The sequence below is a fragment of the Phacochoerus africanus genome, chromosome 12 (assembly GCF_016906955.1).
Source record: "Phacochoerus africanus isolate WHEZ1 chromosome 12, ROS_Pafr_v1, whole genome shotgun sequence".
Taxonomy (NCBI): Eukaryota; Metazoa; Chordata; class Mammalia; order Artiodactyla; family Suidae; genus Phacochoerus; species Phacochoerus africanus.
Window position 1 is genome coordinate 68694833 of NC_062555.1, and position 22654 is coordinate 68717486.

A 22654-nucleotide genomic window follows, 5' to 3' on the forward strand; every position below is an offset into this window, starting at 1 on the left:
CACTTAACCTGATTTTTTTTTTTTTTGTCTTTTTGCCATTTCTTGGGCCACTCTCGCAGCATATGGAGGTTCCCAGGCTAGGGGTCGAATCGGAGCTGTAGCCACTGGCCCACGCCAGAGCCACAGCAACAAGGGATCCGAGCCGCGTCTGCAACCTACACCACAGCTCACGGCCAAGCGGGATCCTTCACCCACTGAGCAAGGGCAGGGATTGAACCCGCAACCTCATGGTTCGTAGTTGGATTCATTAACCACTGCGACACGACGGGAACTCCCACTTAACCTAATTTGATCCCTGTACAAATAATTTTGGACTCCTGCTGGTCTTCACTGCCCACCTTCGCTGTTCCCACTCCCAGACCGCACCTGGCTTCTCTGGGCCTCCTGCCCCGGGGAGCGCTTGCTTGAACTGCACGCTAAGCTCTCGCCGGCGCTCCTGGTGAATAACGGCATCTCCTGGAGTAACCAACCCCACCCGCAGCGGGGCCCCGCAATGGCTCCATGCTGCTAACGTTCCAGCTTTGGGGGGATTTAATCAGAGGGCTCCAGCTGCTATAAGCACTGGTGTTATTCATACAGACGTGCAGAAGGAGGGACGTTCAGCAGGATTTCTTTACCTGTTTCCCCACCCCAAACTGGTGCAATAAATAGAGTGGGTCACGAGCTGCCTGGCCGGTAACGCAAACTCACAGCTTGACAAGTCAACCAGGGGCCAGCCCTCACCTCTCCAGCCCCACAGAGCCTCGGAGGTGAGGGGCAAACACGACTTGGACATGTCTGACCATGAGGAACGATCCTCAGCACCCAGCGACTGGGTGCCAGCCTTCTGAAGTCGGCCATCGAAATGATCAAAGTCCGACTCACTGGACTGAACTGCACCAAGTTCTAAAGTTCCCTCCCAGTGGCTCACCTCTTCCCCCTAAAAGCCAACAGCCATTTTTGAGTGGTAACAAAATGATGCACAGGTAAAAGCTACTGCGGCACCTCTATGAATTTCACATAAATGTCTCAACAGGGAAGTTCTGTGATGTTGGATAAACATGGGTGTTCAAGCCACAACTCGCTTTTCTTCTTCAGGTTTAAAACTCATCAGTCTCAGAAATACCATGCTCCTCTTGCGATACCACGTGCAACAGATTCCCATGCTGTATTTTACACTAACCCCTCCTTACAGTAGACAAAGACCACTGAGATTTGACTATATGTTTCTATAAAACCGCAGAGTTCTGTCAGCAGTTATATGAAACATCCCTGTTTTGCTTTCTTACTCTTATTTTTATTATTTATTTATTTTGTCTTTTTAGGGTCACACCTGCAGCGTATGGAGGTTCCCAGGTCGAACTGGAGCTGCGGCTTCTGGCCTACACCACAGCCACAGCCACAGCCACAGCCACTCAGGATCTGAGCCACATCTGTGATCTACACCACAGCTCACGGAAACACCGGATCCTTCACCCACTGAGCGAGACCAGGGATCAAGCCCACATCCTCATGGATACTAGTCTGGTTCATTACCGCTGAGCCCCAACGGGAACTCCCTCACTCCTATTTTAAAAGTCCCAGAAACACTAAGGCCAAGCGTGGCGGTCAGCCTCCAGAGGCCCTGCCACCCAGCGTCATCTCCTTGCAGATGCGGTGGGCTCTGACTTGGACGGCTAACGGGCTACTGTGAGAGCAACTGTGTGCGACGCCGGAGCTGGGCCAGGAGAAACGCTGCAGCTTCGGCCTTGCTCTGGGGGACCCAGACGCTAAGTCACAAGGACCCTAGTGCTGCCTTAGGAAGAGGCTTGTGTGACACTGGGGTCTGCTGCCGACAGCCCCGCCTGCACCCGCAGTCTGTCCTCCAGCCCCGGGGAGGCCGTCCAGGGACCTCGGCCCCGGGCAGCAGCCTCAGAGAGACTGGAGGCAGAAGCACCCACATCCCTGACCCCTGGGAAACCAGGAAGAAACACACGCTTACTGCTTTAGCGGCTCAGCTTTTGGGTTATTTGTTATACAGAAACAGCAAATTGATATACCAAATACTCATCTCATTTAGGTCCATGCGTAAACATTCAGAATTCAGGAGAAGTTACACTTGTGAGCAACAGTACTTAAAATGCCCAATTGTAACAGAGTCATTTCCATCTTTCACATGTGATCAAAAAGGAACAAATACCCAAAGACAATTAAGAGAATCAGTTTTATGTTCATTCTTCAAATCAGTCATTATTCTTATTCTTCTTGATCCTCACAGCTCAACTTTTTGCATTCATATAATCAGCACATAACTGTAAATGGATTTAATTCCTCAGGCTCATGGCTTGCCTCTTGAATCCTGACATCATCTTATCTTGTCATAACCCAAGTACATACTAAGTAGCAAACATTTTATCTTTTAATTCAGGCATGACCTATTTGAAAAATGAAACAGAGTGCATGAAGTAATTAGAGGAAAATATAGCCACTGTAGAATCTTCATTTCTGTTTTTGTTTTTGTTTTTGGCCATGCCCGCAGCACGTGGAAGTTCCTGGGCCAGGAATCTGACCCGCGCCACAGCAGTGACCTCAGCCGCTTTGATGAGTATCCCGGATCCTTAACCCACTGACCAAGGCCAGGGATCAAACCCACAACCTCATCATTCCTAGTCAGATTTGTTAACCACTGAGCCATGACGGGAACTCCCATAGATAAGTATTAAATAATGCATATTTTCTCATATTTACTAAAAGCTATACAAAACGATACTGAGAAAAGAAAAACGGTAAGCTCCAGGGCAAGGACACACACAGAGGGAAACGGAGGAAAGCAAGCCCTCTTGGCCTCTATCTTGTTATACAGTGTCAACTTGGGAGGCAGATGAATGTCTTCCATATTCAGAAAATTAAATTTATAAAACTGCCTACAAGTCAAACATCCACAGACATGAATAAACCTCCATCGGTATTGTGTTGATGACACAAGCACACACACACACAGTTACTCCGGGAGACTTTATTTGAGGGCTCTCCTCAAATTCTACTCCAGTCTCTTCTGATCCTTCCCAGCTGGAAGGAACCACCTGGAACCTGTGCATCATGAGATGGATCTTTAGACTTGAACACTTTCCACCTTCTGCTGTGACTACGTCTATGGTCCTGATTCAAATTTACCCTTGGCACAAGTGTCTCATCTTCCACACGCTTTTATTATGTACGCAATCAAAATTAGTATTTTTCAAATGTGAAACAATTTTTGAAAAAGTAAAATCGTGAGGGTGTTGTCTATGGCACCGTCAGGGTTCCTTTCAAAAACCTAATTCCCTGGAGTCACAACTTCTGAAAGATTTTGTGATTTCAGAAAAGCTTCTGCTTCTCTCCAGCCAAGAGAGGGTGCCTTTAGTAAGAAAAAGCAAAACCAAGTGGAACTGAACTATTCAGCACAGATGAAACTTCACTTTTATTCTCTGAGCCTGGAGTCTACAGAGGAGGGTGGGATGCTTTTCACAGGAAAATATGCTAAAGGTGCAAATTAACCTAAAATATCAACACACAGACAGACGCTCCTTCAGTCATTCACTCTAGGATTAAATAACATCCCAGTTATTTGAAAACATTAAAAGCAGTAAGAGGATAGTCAGTGAACTTGAAAAGTGAACAAGATTGTGATTAAGATTTGTATCTCACTGCAGTGCTATAATATTCACTTATTACTGAAGTCATGCTTGGAAGACTCAACACTACTACTTTAAAATATGTTAAAATTTGATAATAGCTGCTGTGTCTTCATCAAAAATCACCATGCTTTACATGAATTTTTACCTTCCTCTGTAAATAGCATGGAAAATATCATATATATGCTATATATATAGAATATATGTATACACACACACACACACGTCTTTTCATCTTGGTGGATGAAAGCAGCAGAAGTAACAGATGAAGAGCCTAGTACGCGTGGCATAGACAGCCAAAGATAGACAATCAGTGAGTGTACTCCAGGGGGAAAGCTATCCTGATGACGATATTCTCAAATCCAGGGCTGTCATTTTCATCTGCTCAGTGTATGAGTAGCACCTCTGTTATTGTACAGATAATGCAGGGCTTCATAAAAAGCCCACATTTCTCTTTGCCGTGGCCTACAGAACGCCCGACTTTATACTACGTAGGACAAGACATTTGGAAACTTAGTCACCCCACTTGTAGGACCTTCCAGTTCTTTCAAGCAGCTTCTCTTCAGCGTCCTCTCATCACTCAAATAACCGGCCCAGTGGGGGGGACAGGGAGAGGCGCACCTTTGACAGCGGACGTCAGCAGCGCCTGCAGCCCTTCCCCGGCGCTGCAGGGCTGTGCGGCCGCTCCCTCCATCCTCTTTAACCCTCTTCCTCCAGGGGTTTCTACTTGACAAGAACAGAGGTGCTTGTGAGGTTACAGCCATTCTGGAAAATTAACTCAATTAGACTTTTATTTTGATACTAGTTCAAATCTATGAAAGCTCGTTCAAACAGGGTGAAAGTCAGTTCTCTGGCTCAGCAGCTGGGAGACTGCCTCACTCGGTGAATCCATCCCGACAAATATGTATGGCCCGGCCCGAGGTCACCTGCTCTTCCGCAGCTGAGCTAAAGGAGACCGGAGCCCACCCTCGACTTCCAAGAAACTCCTGGCTGGGAGAGGAGACAGTCGCCCAGGCTGTCTGTATGAAGCACAGGACGCGGGACGCCCTTGGAAGGATGGCTGGCCGGGGGTCGGGACGGGAAGGTGGGCTCTGATCACTTGCCTTAATGACGAATGCATTTTAAAAGATGAATATGGGTTACTCTGGTGAAAAGACAGGGAGGTGGAGGCCCGGGAGGCAAATGGGACAACTTGAGAAAGGAATTAAAAGAGGAAAAACATCCTCTTCTGTACAGGAAACTGCAAGCCCCGTGGGAGTGCAGGACGTGCAAACCCAAGCCGCCAGGGGCTTTAAGGGTTCTGAGCCGCAGCAGGAATGGGTAGGAAACTGAGAAATACTGCAGGTAAAGCTGAGAGGAGCCGGGGATGGGCTGGCTGTGGGTGGGGGAGGCTGGGAGAGACCCATTCTCGGAGTGGGGGAGCGGGGTCGTGCTTCTGTGACGCTGGAGGGTTTTTTTTTAAGGGCCGAACCTGTGACATATGGAGGTTCCCAGGGTAGGGGGTGAATCAGAGCTGCCGCTGCCGGCTTACACCACAGCCACAGCCACAGCCACGCCAGATCTGAGCCATGCCTGTGACCTACGCCACAGCTCACGGCAACGCTGGGTCCTCAACCCACTGAGCCACAATGGGAATTTGAATCCACTGGAAGTTTTAGAGTTGGGGGGAGGAGCTTAGAGGTCAGGCGAGTGTAAGGTGATCTGTGCTCGGTACCTGCTTTGGAAAGTGGAAAACTGAAACATCTGTTATTCTCTCCAGGAAGCACAACAGCTCTGGTACCGAAGGGCTCTGCGTTTCTTAGCCCAAGGCGCCTCTGCAGGCCTGTGACTGGGATGCAGACCCCTCTCCTCCTCTGGCGCTGACGACCACTGCAGTCAGACGAGGGGGAGGGACCCCGACTTGAAGGTGTTGCCTGGGATGCTGAGAGCTCAGGGGACAGTCAAGGGACACTTCCCAGGAAAGGGTCTCTTTCCTTGAATGTTGTTCAGAACAACATTTTGGTGCCAGAAGGCCTTCCTGTCTTAGTTTTCAGATGCTCAGTCTGGTGTCATGACACAAACACAACCTCCAGGTCTCCGAGGCAGAGTGTGTTTGTCTTCTTTCAAGTTACTCTCTCAAACCAAGATGGCTTGAACATGGAAGCTCTGGTTTCATGATCAACAAATTAAAAAAATAAATAAGACGTACAAGGTTAGGGAAATAATGGTGTGTTTAATTTGGAAACACTATGCGTGGGGTGCCTCTCAGCCTTCCAGTCCAACTTTCTGAGAGGTAACTGGGCAGACTGGCCTGCATCTTAGGGGAGAAACCTGAGCTGGAAATAAAGATCTGGGAATCATCATTGCATAGTTTTGAAAAAAGTGAAAGAGAAACTTTAGGGGAGAAAGAACAGGGCACATGGACAAGAAGAGAAAGAAAAAGCGACGAAAGGAAAACAGAAGCAATGATGGCGAAATAATCAGAGTAGTAGCATCAGGAAAAACAAGGAATAGGGAGTTTCAGGAAGGGCTGGGGCTGGGCGGGGACAACGGTGTCCCAACTGCAGGAAGGACGGACGTCACAGGACTGTGGCACGGTCTTGGGGCACGCTTATCACCTTAACGGGAAGCTTCAGAAGCTTTTCCAGGGCAGAAAGCAGAATGTCGTGAGTTTAGGAACAAACTCGGAAAAAACAGTCGAAAGAAAGTACATATGAGGAATTAAGTTTTGAGACGTGAGAATGAGAAGACGACTCGATGTGGCCTTGCCCTCACCTGGAGGGGAGGCTGGTGAAGGCGAGAGGGTTTAGGATGGCAGAACCCACGGCCAGGGGAAGAGCTGAGAAGGAAGGAGAGGAAGATGCAGAAGAGAGGCGGTGACGAAGGGGAAGAACTTCCCGGGCGGCGCAGGCGGGAGAGGCGAGGATGGAGAAAGGGCTGATCCCAGAGGCCGGGGGGGGGCGCTGGGCCCCTTGGAGCCTGGAGGACAAGCTGTGAGGGCAGATGCAGGGCCAGGACCAGAGAGCAAATGCAAACGGGGTAATGCGGCTAGTCCGACCCCACGGTGACATGGCCCTCCACCCAACCCCTGCGCTGAGAGTTTGGCAGCTGCACTTGCAAGGGCTCAATGTTCTAAACGACAAAGCTCGGGCAGGGACACGACTATCAGAGGCGGGAGTGGGACAGAGAGGAGGAAGCAGCGCTGTGCCCCTGAGGTCTTTATCGAGGTGTCTTCATACTAAAGCCCCACCAAACGGCAGCGAACCACAGAATGCAAAGAATTTAAGTTTCCGGTGGTGTTGTCAGTAATAATAAGAGCATTTTCATCAGTAGGTATATATTCTCTTTAAACACTAGCAGGGTGAGTAGTTTGATCTTTAGGGGAAATTATAGTCAGATAGTATCCAAAAGGTTACCATGATATAGCTAAATTATCTCTGCCTGTCACAGGTTAAAGAACATTTAAATTCTGCAAGTTCGCATCAGCTTTTTCTAGATAACACATCTTAAGTACCTTCCTATATTCACTCAATTAGTGATCTCGGGCCTCGATAACACCGCAGAGAGAAACTTTCCAACTATCACTCAAATCATATCTAAAAAGGTGGTCATAAATATTTTAAAACCTAAGTGAACTAATAAGACCTAGACCCATTAAGGATAAGATCTTTTACAACAAATTAAATAAAACAATTTATTGAAGTCTGGACTCAAGATAAGCTAGATTTACTAGCTGACCTTTTATTCATTTAAAGAACAAAATTAGCTCTAATTGCATTAGAATGGAATCCAGTAAATTTTCCCCAGTCTTCTAATGTGGCATCTGTGTAGGAACTGCTGTAATTGTTTACAAGGAAGATGGAAGTGCTTTGATTAGAATCTTTCCACCTGCTTTACTACGTAGTAAAAGGCATTCCCCAAAACCTAAAGCTAGTTTTTCCAACAGCATACTTTTTTTTTTTTCCCTCAACATGCTGCATCTTTGGTGTTGGTCAACAAACTACCGTGTCCCAGGGGAAGAAATTAAACTGGGAGGTGTCATCCTAACTTTTTTTCTTTTTGGCTTTTGTCTTTTGAGGGCCGAGCCCACAACATATGGAGGTTCCCAGGCTAGGGGTCTAATCAGAGCCACAGCTGCCAGCCTACACCACAGCCACAGCAACACTAGATCTGAGCCGCATCTGCAACCTACACCACAGCTCATGGCAATGTTGGATCCTTAACCCACTGAGTGAGCCCAGGGATCGAACCCACAACCTCATGGTTCCTAGTCGGATTCGTTTCCCCTGCGCCACGACGGGAACTCCCATCCTAACTTTTTTAGCTCAGTAAAAATGAGACAGTGATAGCAGGAGGTCGGAGATCTTCTAGTCTGGAAAAATCAGAAAAGGGCTGAAGACCCAAGTAGGAAGAATTTTATCGGCCTGCTGCCTTTCGGATTTCTAGCCAAGATATCTGGCCTGGGGCTGCTGAATCTGTAAGGGCGACGAGGTGGCAAGAATAACAAACACGGTCCGTAAGTCCTGTATTCAGTGTTCAGCCGCTAGGAAATTTCATTTGGAGTGCTACCATCTCTCACTACCATTAAAAGTAAGTCCTTTGCTGTCAGTTTTAAATATAGTCATTCTTAAGTTTTTAAAATGTTTATATACTTATTGGGGGGGGGGGGGTCATTGTTCTTGGTATTTAGCTTCCAATATGGGCAAAATACCTAGGACATGTTTCAGTATCAGGGCAAGTTAACTAGGGCAAAACAAAGAAAACTATCAACACTTTTCAATCTTTTTTTCTTTTTCTTTTTTAATCAAAGAAGGCAGTTTTATGGGAAGGGAAGCAAATTAAAAATAGAAGAGCCAAAGGCTTTCCAGGTCTGACAGGATGACGTTCTGAAATGTTCTTGAACTCTATTCCTAAAGGATCTTTTTTTTTTTTTTTTTAAACCAATAAGCTTCCCTGCTCTACCCTCAGTGTGATTTTATAAAAATATGAATTTGATTGCCTTTCCCTAAATAAAATAAAAGCATTATCAATTGGTTTTGCCTGCCCCTCATCCCTTATTCTGGTAAGAGAGTCCTCCTTTCCTTCTGGAACTTACCATTTCCCCTTCTGGCAGGGCTACCTCCTCTCCCACCGGGGCTAGCGACCTGGCCGTGGCTCCTGGGGGAAACTGACCACGGCTGCTGTGAAAGGGGAACTCAGCCCGTGAGCACGAAGAACCGCGACGGCCAACAGCCACGCGGGCCATCTCTGCCGTCACACGAGGCAAGAGAGAGGAAAAGAAGGTGAGCAGAGTCTTAACGACACTCTTTGCACCCTGGATACCACCTCGCCTGAAGTCAAGTAAACCCCTTTTAACTCTGTTTCCTTGAGAGTTTCTGTTTCTTGCAACCAAGAGTCCTGACTGATATAAATAAATAAATAAATAAGTGTTTCAAGGAGAGAAGAGAAGCCGTTTACAGAGTCCCCTCCTCTGGGGGTGCTGCTAGGCTGCCTATACCCATTTTGGTCAGGGGCTGGTGTAAGAAATAATCAAATAAAAAATGCCTTTTATCTGCTGTAAAAGTGCCTGTGGAAGATGCTGTTCTTGCCATCTGGTTGCTTGTGGAAATAAAAACTTCAAATTCAGGGTCTTGAAAAACCTTACTCCTGAGAAACTAAGAGGTACCTTCCTTTTTAAAAAGGCATTTCACTCCTGAGTTCCCGCTGTGGCTCAGCGGTTAACGAATCTGACTAGCATCCATGAGGATGCAGGTTTGATCCCTGGCCTCGCTCAGTGGGTTAAGGATCCAGCATTGCTGTGAGCTGTGGTGAAGGCTGAAGATGCAGCTCAGATCCTGAGTTGCTGTGACTGTGGTGTAGGCCAGCAGCTGCAGCTCTGATTTGACCGCTAGCCTGGGAATCTCCATCTGCTGAAGTTTCAAAAACAAACAAAAAAAGTATTTCACTCTGCACTCGCTACTAAGAAGTTGTAATCATATTTGATGTGCCAATTGTTTCCTTCTTTTTTTTCTCCTTGGTCTTGGTTTCCTGTTTCCATTTTCTAATAACCTTATTTTAAGTGCTTACTTTAAGTCACCCTAAATTTGTTTAGAGTGGGAAAAAATTTACATATGAATAAGCAACATCTTAAATATAGAAAAAATGCGGAAAGTGGGATAAAAATCATGGCTATTATTTTTTTAAAGAACTTGTCACGAAAACACCACTATACACAGTTCACCTATTAAATGTCTTTCAGTTAAATGTGGCTACATAAAATATAAAATGCTTACTTTCTTTAAAAATATTTTAAATGATTATTTTTCTAATTGCCCATGGTTATTCTCTATTTCTCGTTGTCCCGTCAAAACAAGTTAATCAGAAAAGTTTGGATCACGAAAAAGACAACAAATATCAATACATATTTTATATTTTTAAAGCTTGAACAATTTACTTCTCAAGATGAATGAGCAAAGTTCTAGCTCCCATTTTTAAAGTATATATAAATGATTTAGAAAACTATCAAGAAGCCTCCTCCCAGGCATAAGCTAAACTCTATGAACTGCGACAAAAAAGCTGAATTACTTACATGCAAAGGAAATCACCAAATTTTCAGCACCTCTGCTGAGAGAGGTCTGATTAATGAAAGAATTTCCTCAATTATAAGAAATCTGATCATTCTCATGGCTGTGGTGACAAAATGTTAGCAGAAAGAAAACTGTATAATTGCCAGCAGTTGGGGAGTCATTGGAAAGCATCTCAGCTTAACTTGCATGTTCTGGGGAAAGGATTAAATCTGTAAAAGAGAACGCCTGTTGTGAGCCAAGAGAAAAGTTAGAGTTCTTCACGGCGATGACACTGTTTTCCTGAAAGGCCTCATGTGTGACTCCACGCCACGTGATCGGATATAGCACCAGTTATTTCCTGGCACAAAGGCTGAGTGTTTCCGGATGTTTGCAGGGGCCCCGCTCCTTGCCCCTCTCTGGTGAACTCACTGCACAAGGGCGGCGATGTCCGCAGAGCAGGCCCGGCTCGCGGTTCCTCCAACACAGCAGCCGCGCTGACCACACAGATAACATGCTGGCAGGAGGGCCCCTCCGCCCTCGGAGAAGCCCCGAGGGGCAGACGGAGGAACGTGAGGGGGGACATGCTTAACCCCCCAAGCCATTCATCCCCAGATCTTTACGGAGGTACCTTTTTTCTTGACACGTTCCTGACGCTTAAAGTTATCTGGTTTTATGAGAAGTTCTCGCCACAGAATTTTAAGCTTTATAAATATAAGCACATGTGGAAACTTAGAGGCGTGCAGGCCCTGCTCTGCCACGTCCTTCTGGACAATCCTTAAGTCCCACCCCAAAGGGACCCCATCACGTTACTGCCCTCGGCTTTCTTCACAGAGACGAGTAAATGAACGAATGTCAAAAGTGAGCCCAATCTTCCCACGCTTGCTCAAAAGAAACGGTCGCGGTAAACAACAAGGCTGTGATATCCACACGGCACCTGTGCTGCCACCTGCCCATCCCGTGACAGCGGACATGCCGTCGCCATCCGCTCCGTCACCCAGTCCAGTGGGACCTCAAGGTCCTCATCCAGGTGGCCACTCCTGGGCAAGCTGAGACCTCCCTTCTTTCCCGGCATCAAGGCCAGACCCAGTTGCTGCACCATGCATTTGAATGGGCTGTCTCCCCATTCCTACCAGCCCAGCAAACAATGGAGTGCGGAGATAGAAACTTCAGGGTGAGCATTTTAGTTCCACCTTCCGTGCAGACTCTGGAAACCCACCACTGGGGGACCCGTTAGAGGAATTTAAGGTCCTTACAAAGTCACCTTGAATCGCAACCCTATCACAAGGAGGTACTGGGCAGACCCTTTAGAATACAGTTTCCAGGCCCCTTCCATCAAGGGAAAAACAAGGTCCCTCTGTTTGGCTTCAAGGCACAGTAATAGAGAAAAGAGGAAATAATCCGACCTCAAAGCTCTTTCCTGGATAAAGGGCCAAAGACATGATTTCTTCATGTAAGATTTAGAAAGCGAATATTGTCTTCAAGGTCTTCCAACGAGAGGGTACAATCTGAACCCTGCAAAGCCTTTTCTTTTTCCGATAATTTCAAAAGACTCTGCTCTCTGCCGGTTCTTTAGCAGTAAACAGCCCCCTCCCCAGACCACTCACACTCCCTCCTTCGAATCCTAGCCGACTCACTAATCCCTCTTCAAGAGAGCATCGTTACACCCCCAGGTGTACACACACTTAGTAAAGGCACGTTTATATGAATCCACGTCTCCCTTCCATCGTTACTGCCAAAGCATAAGCCAGGTATCCTTATGCTATAACAATAAAAGATTACTTTTAATTTCATAAAATTTCCATGTGTCACAAAATATCATTCTTCTTTTAATGTTTTTTCAACAATTCTTGGCTTGTGAGCCATAAAAAACAGAGAGCGGGATGGACAGGCCATGGCCACAGTTTGCTGATCCCTGATTTAGGTTTAAAAGAGCAATAAACATTAAAAAAAAAAAAAAAAGAGCAAAAAGAAAAGGAAAACAAAGTTTTCTGATTAGATTACATTTTATATACAACCCTATGGCTATGTAGCTTGGGTCTCTTTTTTTCTCCCTTTTTACATTTAAAATGTGATTTATTTCCCTTAATTTATTCCTTTGTTCAGTATAAGTATCTCCTTATGTCTAATTTTGGTCAAATGATTAATAATTCATATAATATGGGAGTTATATACCCAAATATCAGAAAGCACGCTTGTTGTATAATGATGTACTTTCAAAGACAATTTGTCCAGAAGGTCTGGGTATTATAATTTTCCCAATACTGGACATTTTGTTCCAGAGTCATAGGATCTGTTTCTCACACCTTCCAATATCTTAAGTATATGAATGATGTCTTGATGGAATGAACCATGAGAACACAAAGCGAATTTCCTTTGTCTATTCTACCTGCTAAATAGATAAGTTCATGGCTCTTATTTTCATTTTTATGGCTAAAAATTGAATGAAAGTCAAATGCCTTGTAAGCCTATTTTCTACACAATATTTGACTGTTTGCAATGTAAATTAATCCATTTTCAGGCTTACTGGTAAAAAAAATAAGGTTGTAAACTTGCACATTGAGCTTATAAAATTCATTTAAATGATGTACAGTATGATTTTAGAAGAATGATTTTTTTTTTCTTAAAAAATCGAAGTTTCACCACCTTGTTAGGACCATGTAAGATCACTCGTGGTCTAAATTCATCCCTCAGAGATGAAGAAAAGAAGCCGCACCAACTAATTTACTTTGAAGAGGGGTAGGCTGGTGTGATGACTCCGTGAAAATTAAGAAAATAAACAGCAAACATGGGGTTTACGTTTCTAGTTCTCTCTTTTTTTAAAAAAAAAAACCCAAAAAACAACACCACTACTCAGCCATAAGAAAGAACAAAAGATGCCATTTGCAGCAACATGGCTGGACTAGAGACTCTCATACTAAGTGAAGTCAGTGAGAAAGAGAAAGACAAATACCACGTGATATCACTTATATCTGGAATCTAATATACGGCACAAATGAACCTTTCCACAGAAAAGAAACTCATGGACTTGGAAAACAGACTTGTGGTTGCCAAGGGGGAGGGGGAGGGAGTGGGATGGACTGGGAATTTGGGGTTCATAGATGCAAACTATTGCCTTTGGAATGGATAAGCAATGAGATCCGGCTGCACATGCACTGGAAACTCTATCTAGTCCCTTGTGATGGAGCCTGATGGAGGATAATGTAAGAAAAAGAATGTGTGTGTGTGTGTCTGTGTGTGCGCGCGCATGTGACTGGGTCACTTTGCTGTACAGTAGAAATTAACAGAACACTGTAAACCAACTATAATGGGAAAAATATAAATCATTTTTAAAAAAGGGCAGAGAGTTGGGACTTCAGTTGTTACTATCACACACTGTTTCACCCAGCCTTTGGCAGTCTCCTTGTTTATATGCGCAGAATAAAACCATGTGCCACCTGAGCAAGACGAGTCTTTTCTCTTTGTCCTGGTGACAGAGAACACACACTGGAGGGAGTTCCACATGACACCACCCGATACAGTGTGGTAGCAATCCATTCAACACATAGTCTCTTAATTTTCAGATACCCAGGGCCTTTCCAACTACACAGAAACAACATCCTGCCTGTCTTTAAAAAAGAGAAAAAGAACCAGAAAAAGAAAAAGATTAAAAAAAAAAAAAAAAAGATCCTATATGTTGAACAAAGAGCGAGAATTTACTGTGAGAAAGAAACCAGTAAAGATTTGAAAATGAAGACTTCTCAAAATAAAGCTTGACCCTGTAGTTCGCACAGGCAAAGGTCTGCAGGTTCTACGCCCGCTAGGAAGGAGAAGAGAAGGCCAAGGCCCAGCTAGTGCAGCTGAACCGGGCAAGCGCTTGTACTCACATCTTGTCCTGGCCCGCTCCGACTCGAAGGGTCAGCCTGGGGATGACCGGGCTGGGGGCCGGGACCACCGGCTCCACTTTTATCTGTGGAAGAGAGAACACGAGAGTCAAACACATTTTTTCAACAGAAGTACCTCCTCCCTTTTCTCCCACTTCCTCATCTCCACAAAACTGATAAGCTTTTAAATTTCAAATGTGACTAAGATGCTAGATCCAAAGATAACCTGGGCTAGTTTGTTTTCCTTTCTCAACAACTGAAGACTACCGGGCATCATGAGAAGTTCTGCAAATTTTTAAACACTTTAGGAAATATGGGCATTATTTCTGTATTTTCTTAGTTTTGACTAGTTTCTTGGATTTTATTTTTAGAATTTAAAAAAATTTTTTTGTTTTTTGTTTTTTTTTGTCTTTTAGGGCCACACCCACAGCATACAGAAGTTCCCAGACTAGGGGTCGAATCGGAGCTGCAGCTTCCAGCCTACACCACAGCAACACTAGATCTGAGCCACATCTGTGACCTACACCACAGCTCACAGCAATGCCGGATCCTTAATCCACTGATGGAGGCCAGGGATGGAACCCACATCCTCGTGGATTACTAGTTGGGTTCGTTACCACTGAGCCACAATGGAAACTCCCTATTGTTAGAATTTTTAAACAAAAAATGTTTACCAAGGTCATTCAGTGGAACATTTAAGTAATTGTCACTTAAACAAGAAAAAAAAAATGTAGGGCTAGCTTTAAGATAAAATGCAACTACTTACGGGCCTCGAAAAACATGAAACTCAAGATCTTAAGTTTACATCATCACAGAAGAAAACCGACACAGCAGGTATAATTACAGCATTACACCGTCCCGTGTTTCGGCTAGTAGAAAATTAACTTGACATCCTGCAAAAGAAAACCCCTACTTTGAAAGGACTCACAGGGAAGCAATGACTGCTGGGTAAGTTGAAGAGCTCACAATCATGTGGGCTCACAGGCAGAAGGGAACACACGAGTTAAGTGCACGTTAAGGGACCCTTCACGGTTCTGGTCTGAAGATCCTACACGGCACGATCCGTGTTTGAAGGAACAGAATGAACAAAAGCTCTGCAGTTCGAATTACTGTCTACGTCAGACCTTTCCAACAGGGGTCTTACTGGCACTTTTGGTGGGACAGTTCTTTGCTGACCGGGGCGCTACGGGATCTTCAGCACCCCTGGCCTCAGTGGGCACCCCGAGGCACGGGGGCAACCAGGGCAGCCACCGCCGTACATATTTTAAGCTCAAGAATTATATCATAACACTGCAGGGGTGCTAAAGGGGAATGATTTTATAACATAGTGCTCATTAGATCATATAATAAATACACAGTGCATTGATCAAATCTCCGAGTTCTGCAACGTTTTCACCTGTCCCCTTCTTGGGTTTTTCCTTCAGCCACTGTCCCATCAAGGTCTACAACGCCCATCATTCTCCCGCACAGCGTGTGGCACACGGGAGGCACTCAGCTGGTGTCTGTGGGACACACGATTTATCCTACAAGCATCCTCAGCCCCCGGGCCTCTCGGTCTTTTCACCGTTTGTCTAAGACCCATCGGAAATCCTCCTCTAAGCCCTGAGTAACTCCACGGGAAAAACCGTGCAACTGCAGCCTTTTCTCAAAACAAGAGTTTCTTCTCTGCCTGCACTACCTCCTGTTTCTTTGGGTGACCAGCCAGACTAGCCACGTCTGCTCTGTCTGTTGCTGTTTTCTGGTGCCTATCAGAGGCTCTGACATAGTGAGTGCTTAAGACATATTTTGAAAATCAATCGTAGCCAATGATTTCAAACCTTCTCATCTTTTTTTTTTTTTTTTTGGTCTTTTTGTGTTTTCTAGGGCCGCTCCCGCGGCATATGGAGGTTCCCAGGCTAGGGGTCCAATCGGAGCTGCAGCCGCCGGCCCACACCAGAGCCACACAGCAACGCGGGATCTGAGCCGCGTCTGCAACCTACACCACAGCTCACGGCAACGCCGGATCCTTAACCCACTGAGCAAGGGCAGGGATCGAACCCGCCACCTCATGGTTCCTAGTCGGATTCGTTAACCACTGCGCCACGACGGGAACTCCAAACCTCATCTTTTAAGACCTATTCCGTGATTTCCTTTCCTCGCCTCTTTTGCTCTTCAAACTCCACAGGCACATACATCGAGGCCACAAGGCTGAACTCCTTCTGCACCCTACAGACTTCTCTGCACCCACAGTTCTACCAGCGTCCATCTCGTCCATTTTCCAAAGAAGCTTCCTCCTTATGTGCAGCATCTTCAACCTCTCAGATCCACCAGCTATTTTCATGCAGCTTTCAAAGGCGCTCATCTCTCTTATTAAAAAAATTAGACACCTCCCCGCTTCGAGCTCTAGCTGACGACCTCTCGCGTTTTCTTCTCGTCGCTTCATTCTCTCCGTCTCTTCATCCCCATTCAACCCTCACTCCTTCTCCGTCTACTTTCTGGCCCAACCACACCACCGAGACCACGCTTTCTAGACACTCTTTTTTTTTTTTTTCTTAACGTCCCGGTCTGCTTCTCCACTGAGGTCACTGCGCCCCTCCTCCACGTTCATCCACGTCCTCTTCTTTTGCGGGACCTCACCTGGCCCTCTCCTCTCTCATCCCACACGCTCTCCAGGGATCTCACCCATGCCCATGGTTTCAGTCCTAAGCTTTAAATATATCCTGCCTTCAAAATCTCCCTCTCTTAGACTAGCAACTGAATGGAACTGAGACCAAAATATATAATGCTGGAGTTCCTGTCGTGGCTCAGTGGTTAAAGAACCCAACTAGGAACCATGAGGTTGCAGGTTTGATCCCTGACCTCGCTCAGTGGGTTAAGGATCCGACGTTGCTGTGAGCTGTGGTGTAGACCGGCAGCTGCAGCTCCGATTGGACCCCTAGACTGGGAACCTCCATATGCTGTGGGTGCAGCCCTAAAAAGACAAATATATATATATATATATATATATATATATATATATATATATATATATTTTAAATATACATACACATATATATATTATATGTGTAAAATGCTTCAGGATTTCAACTGAACGTCCTGTGAGTATTCCATTTCATCTCATCACACGTCAGCCTTGACCTACCAACGTCCCCACCAAAACCTGCTCCTCTAAGCAGTCTCACTCCCGGCAGACGTCTCCTTCATTTACCCAGTTCCTAATCGGGAGGCTTTCCTCACAGCCTCGGAGACCAAGGGTCACGGGGTGGGGGCAGAGCAAGACCTGCGGATCACTTTTGTGTTTACTTTCTTTCTTTTTTTAACACAGGATCCCCACATCTAAACAAATCTGAAAACCGATGGTCCCATTTATTTTGTAAACTACCAAGGCGTCTGTATTTTTCTCACCTGTGTTATCTGTGGGAAAATAAAGAGACATATCCAAACAAACAAGCATTTATCAGGCACTCCGCGTCTGCCAGGCATTGCGTCTGGTCATTTTTCAGACATTTTCCATTTAGGTTCTTTAACAAACATGTGGGGTAGGTCCTCAGGTTTCCATTTTACAGGGAAACTGGTCATACATGAAGCAACCCTTTTTCTCTTCCGTTTCCTTTTCCTTTTCTGGTCTGAGGTCACAAAAATAGCAAAACCAGGATTTTTTCTTTTTTTTCTTTTTGCTTTTTAGGGCCACACCTGCAGCATATGGAGGTTCCCAAGCTAGGGGTCGAATAGGAGTTACAGCTGCCAGCCTATGCCACAGCCACGCCAGATCCGAACCATGTCTGCAACCTACACTACAGCTCACAGCAATGCCGGATCCTCAACCCACTGAGCAAGGCCGGGGATCGAACCCGCAACCTCATGCTTCCTAGTCAGATTTATTTCCTCTGCGCCATGATGGGAACTCCCAAAGCCAGGATTGAATACATTTGTGGGTTTTTTTTGTTTGTTATTGTTTTTATTTTGGTCTTTTTTGCCTTTTCTAGGGCCACTCCCGTGGCATATGGAGGTTCCCAGGCTAGGGGTCGAATCGGAGCTGTAGCCACAGGCCTACGCCAGAGCCACAGCAACGCAGAATCCAAGCCGCATCTGCGACCCACACCACAGCTCACAGCAACACGGGCTTGTTAACCCACTGAGCAAGGCCAGGGATCGAACCCACAACCTTGTGGTTCCTAGTCAGATTCATTTCCGCTGCGCCACAACAGGAACTCCCCAAACCAGGGTTGAATATAATTGTGGGTTTGTTTTTTTTTTTTAATTCAGAGAATGAAAAATTATATAGAGTGCCCATATTTCTTCAATCCTAAAAAATGTTAGGGTCACACACTTCCAGGTGATGAAGTATTGGGAGTAAGGTTGCAAACGCCTTCAGTCACAATACTACGAATGAGGCGCTTACAGAACCCCTCCTAAAGCTGTACTAAAAACAAAGCTGTCTGCCTTGCATTTGGAAAACCTCCTTTACCATTATCGGGCTTCACGTGGCATTTCGGTCCCTTGCCATCACCGCGCTGCAAACTAATACTCACGGTGCAGCAGTTCACCAGGCATGTCCCATGTACGTGATAATCCAGTGTGTTCCTCAGGCAGGTGTGGCAGGTGTTGCTGGCCACGTGCACTGAGGGCTCAGAAAGCCTGCCTGGCTTGGTGAGTTACAAAGTTAGCAGGTGAATGACTGAAAGCCCGGCCTCCTGACACCAAATTCTTCCTCGCTCCCACCATCCTACTCCCGGGATTCTTTCGTTTTGTTTTTTGGTTGTGCCTATGACATGCCGAAGTGCCCAGGCCAGGAATCAAACCCATGCCACAGCAGCGACCTGAACCACACAGAGACAATGTAGGGTGCTTAACCGCCGAGCCACACAGGAACGCCTCCCGTGACTCTCTGCCATGCATCGCGAGTCCTTTTTTCTAGTAGTGCTGATGTCTTGCATGGAGTTATTCAGTTTCTCTGCCAATGTCCTTTGTGGTAAATGACATATACTTGTGAGATGGCTTAGAGCTGACTGTAAAAAATATCTTTTTCTCTCTGGAAAACTAACTAGTTAATATGGAAATAGAGATTAACGTTGGCCTTACCACCATTCAACTAAAATGGCTAGATTTTTGATGCTGACTTAAACGGCTTGGCCGAAAAAAAGAATCAAGGTATGGTCAATTTATGACCTACTATTTTAAAAAGTTAAATGATAAAATATGTAAAAACACGAGCAAACAAAAATGGAGAAATATTTGATAAGTCAGATTAAAAATGGGATAAATGTAGGAACAGGTATTTTGTAATATAGTTGAATTAGTGAATGTTTCAGAACCTGTTAGCTTAGCTCAATGTCTTCCCTACAATTAGGGTGACTACAACATCCAGAGCCACCTCTGAGGGTGAAAGCAGGAGCTGTTATATACACCGCAGAACAGAACAGGTGTAAACTGGACTGTCCCAGGCAAACTAGGACATATGGTAATCCTACTGAAAAATACTACACACTTGAATTCCATTCTTAAAGGAGCTAAATCTGATTTAACTCAAAGATAAAATTCAAGCCAGTGTAGAAAAAGATGAATAAGGATGCTAATCCCAAAGTACGGTTTCTAATAAAAACTTCTTACCAGATGCTTACGTTAACTTTGTCTGAATTCCTACCAAACTAAAAATACATTATTTCAATCATGAAATAACTTCTTGTGTGTTTGTCCCAGAAATCGACAAACTAGATGAAAATGACTTCAACTACTTAAGCAGTATGGCTAACACCGTCTTTTAATGGCCTGAGCCCAAACCTGGGGACAGCACGCACCTGTAAGGGTTAAAATAAAAGAACAGTGCTTTAGAGTGATGCCGAGAATTGGGGCGCGCAGAAGAGCATTTACAGTGGATTACTAAGCTTCCCAATTCACCAAAGAGGCAAAGTCCAGTAATATAAGACTCCTTTGTAGCTAACTAAAAATACATTGTCAGTGGATTTGTCCAGTTTTATGTATAAGCAATACTTCTTTCACCTGAACTAATACTAGTAGTCATATAAGCCCCTTATTGCCATGTGCTGCATTTTTTTTGCTAATCTTCAAGGATTTAGCTTCTTTGCCACATACCTCAGGGCACCAACTGATAAAGCTCTAACTCTCCATTTTTCCAGGACACCAGCAGTGCGGCCTTGCAAAAAATGAAAATCGCTCAAGAGATTTAAAGGGGAAATTTATTTTTAAAATCCTGACTTGAAGCAAAGAGGTGGATTTTTAAAAAGCTTATCTATAAAGAATCAGTTTAAATTTAAATTCTATCTTGGAACTCTTTCATGCATTCCAGCTTTAAAGTTTATCTTCTGACAGGGACTCTCTGCAAAGGTAATGGGCAGCTTTGTCAATATAATCTGGCCAAGTTTTATTTCCTATTTTTTTTTAATGTTAAACTTATTTCATTTAAAAAAAAAAAAAAACCTACATATGTGTGCAAGGCACGGGAAACAGCAGGTTCAGCCAGTGCTGGTTCAGATTCCCATCTGTGCGAATATGTCGGGTAAGTCCCCAGAAACAGTACTGGTGAAAAGCTGAATTTAATAACCTGACATTTCGGACGCTGAACTATGGCAACTGGTAACCGTCCTGCCGTCTCTCTTAACAGTTACGGACTTTATGTTATTTCCATTCAGAAATGGAGTCTAACTGGCACTGATGAACTGTCGGAAGACCAGGGCTGTGGCCAAGTACAAGTGAGATCCCGTGGGGACCGTTCCCAAAACAGGGCTGGGCTCTCAGCAAGGGCTCCGTTCGGGCCCCGGCAGCCTTGGAGACGGCCTGCAGGAAACTTCCATAAATTCAAACGTACTCGTGTAAACATAAGTTACTGGCTTCCTTTTGGAACAGTTGGTTCTAAGAAACAGGGAGGGAATAAATATTACCCCTTCTTACTGGGGTTATTTACTGAAAACCCTTCATTGCACTAGTTAATTAATCATGAGAGCTGATGAGAAAAGGCTGGAAACGAGACATTAAATAGAAAGACGACGGAAACCTTTTGTCAAAGGCACAAACTGGGAAGACTGCATCTCATTCTCTAAAAACAAACTGTCCAATGAAAGATGACTTGGGGGCAAATGCTCGGGGTTTGGGGACAGATCGGAGCATCACGAGCTGCGTTGACAGTTCTGATGACTGACCTCACTCGAGCCGAGAGCCTGGCCCTGCCTGTCCTTTGAAACCCAGCACCTGAACGGAAGCTCTCTCCAGGGTCCTAGGGTCTGCACTTTTCTGAACACACAGTGCCCCTTACTCTGGACGGCGCAACGTTCTCATCCTGCCATCAGCTTCCATCAGACGCCTGCCTGGGGTGATAGAGGCCGTCGGCTTCCATCGCATGGGCCGGGTCATGTCACAGCTTGTCCCCAAGTCACTCAACCTTCCTGGGCAGTTTTCTCGACCGTGAAGCCAGAGCAGCAGCCTCTACCCCGCAGAGCCGCCGGCCAGGTCCGGCAAGCACCGAGTGCATGGACTCAACACACGCCGAGTGTCGCTGGGGTAGCTCGTTCCACGGCCAGTGCTCGCTCAGGTAAAACAGTCCGCTGATCAACAGGAGAAAAGCTGGGGGGTCCAGCACAACAGAACAGATGAGCTCTCTATTACAGACAGATCTCCATTTTCCGCGGGCTGCTCGTCAACGTCACTGGTGATTGTAAGGAACCCCTGGACTGTCAGAGCCACTGATGGATCTTAAATGACCCAAACGAGTTTTTACTCAGTGTTTTCTGTGAGAAGGCAGAAGGGGAGGCCTTCAAAGGCCAACAGATTCTGGAAACAGGTAGGAAACCACTGTTTCTAGAGCCATGCTGTCCCCTCCGGGCGCTGAACGGGAGGAGGCAGACAGGGAAGGAAGCTGAGGTTCAGAGATGTTTGGAGAGGCCGGGGAAGTGCTAAGGAGCGGGAGAGCTGGAGCCCAAGCCAGGCAGGCCGATTGCCAAAGGCCGAGCTCTTCGAGGCCCAGCTCTGGGCCTTTTTATACACAGTCTGTGACGTCATTGTTTCAGGGTGAAACTCTGCTGGGTCTTCTCGGATCGTAAAGACGTATTTCCAAGTCTGACCGATGGATTTTGGCTTGCCTTCTTTTTTGGGGGGGGGGGGTTTTTTTTTTTAGGGCTACACTCACGGCATATGGAGGTTCCCAGGCTAGGGGTCGAATCAGAGCTACAGCTGCCGGCCTACAGCTCAGCCATAGCAATGCAGGATCCAAGCTGCGTCCGCGACCTACACCACAGCTCATGGCAACGTCGGATCCTTAACCCACTGATTTGTTTCCACTGCCTCACGACAGGAACTCCTTGGCTTATCTTCTGTATCAGGTTATGTGAACTTCAATTCCACTAACATAAACAATGAGACGCTTTCTTATTTTTTCACTTAAAATAGCAAGACTGGAGTTCCCGTCGTGGCGCAGTGGTTAACGAATCCGACTAGGAACCATGAGGTGGCGGGTTCGGTCCCTGCCCTTGCTCAGTGGGTTGAGGATCCGGCATTGCCGTGAGCTGTGGTGTAGGTTGCAGACGCGGCTCGGATCCCGCGTTGCTGTGGCTCTGGGATTATGCCGGTGGCTACAGCTCCGATTGGACCCCTAGCCTGGGAACCTCCATATGCCGCGGGAGCGGCCTAAGAAATAGCAAAAAGACAA

At 45.8% G+C, this 22654-nt stretch overlaps 1 protein-coding gene across 1 annotated transcript in view; it reads right to left on the minus strand.

Annotated features, from left to right (window-relative positions):
• TAF3 (TATA-box binding protein associated factor 3) overlaps positions 1–22654 on the minus strand; it is a 155752-nt gene that overhangs the window by 11509 nt on the left and 121589 nt on the right. The window contains exon 4 of the mRNA XM_047754526.1: positions 14020–14102. Coding sequence (XP_047610482.1) covers positions 14020–14102 — 83 coding nt within the window. The remainder of the gene's footprint in view (positions 1–14019; positions 14103–22654) is intronic.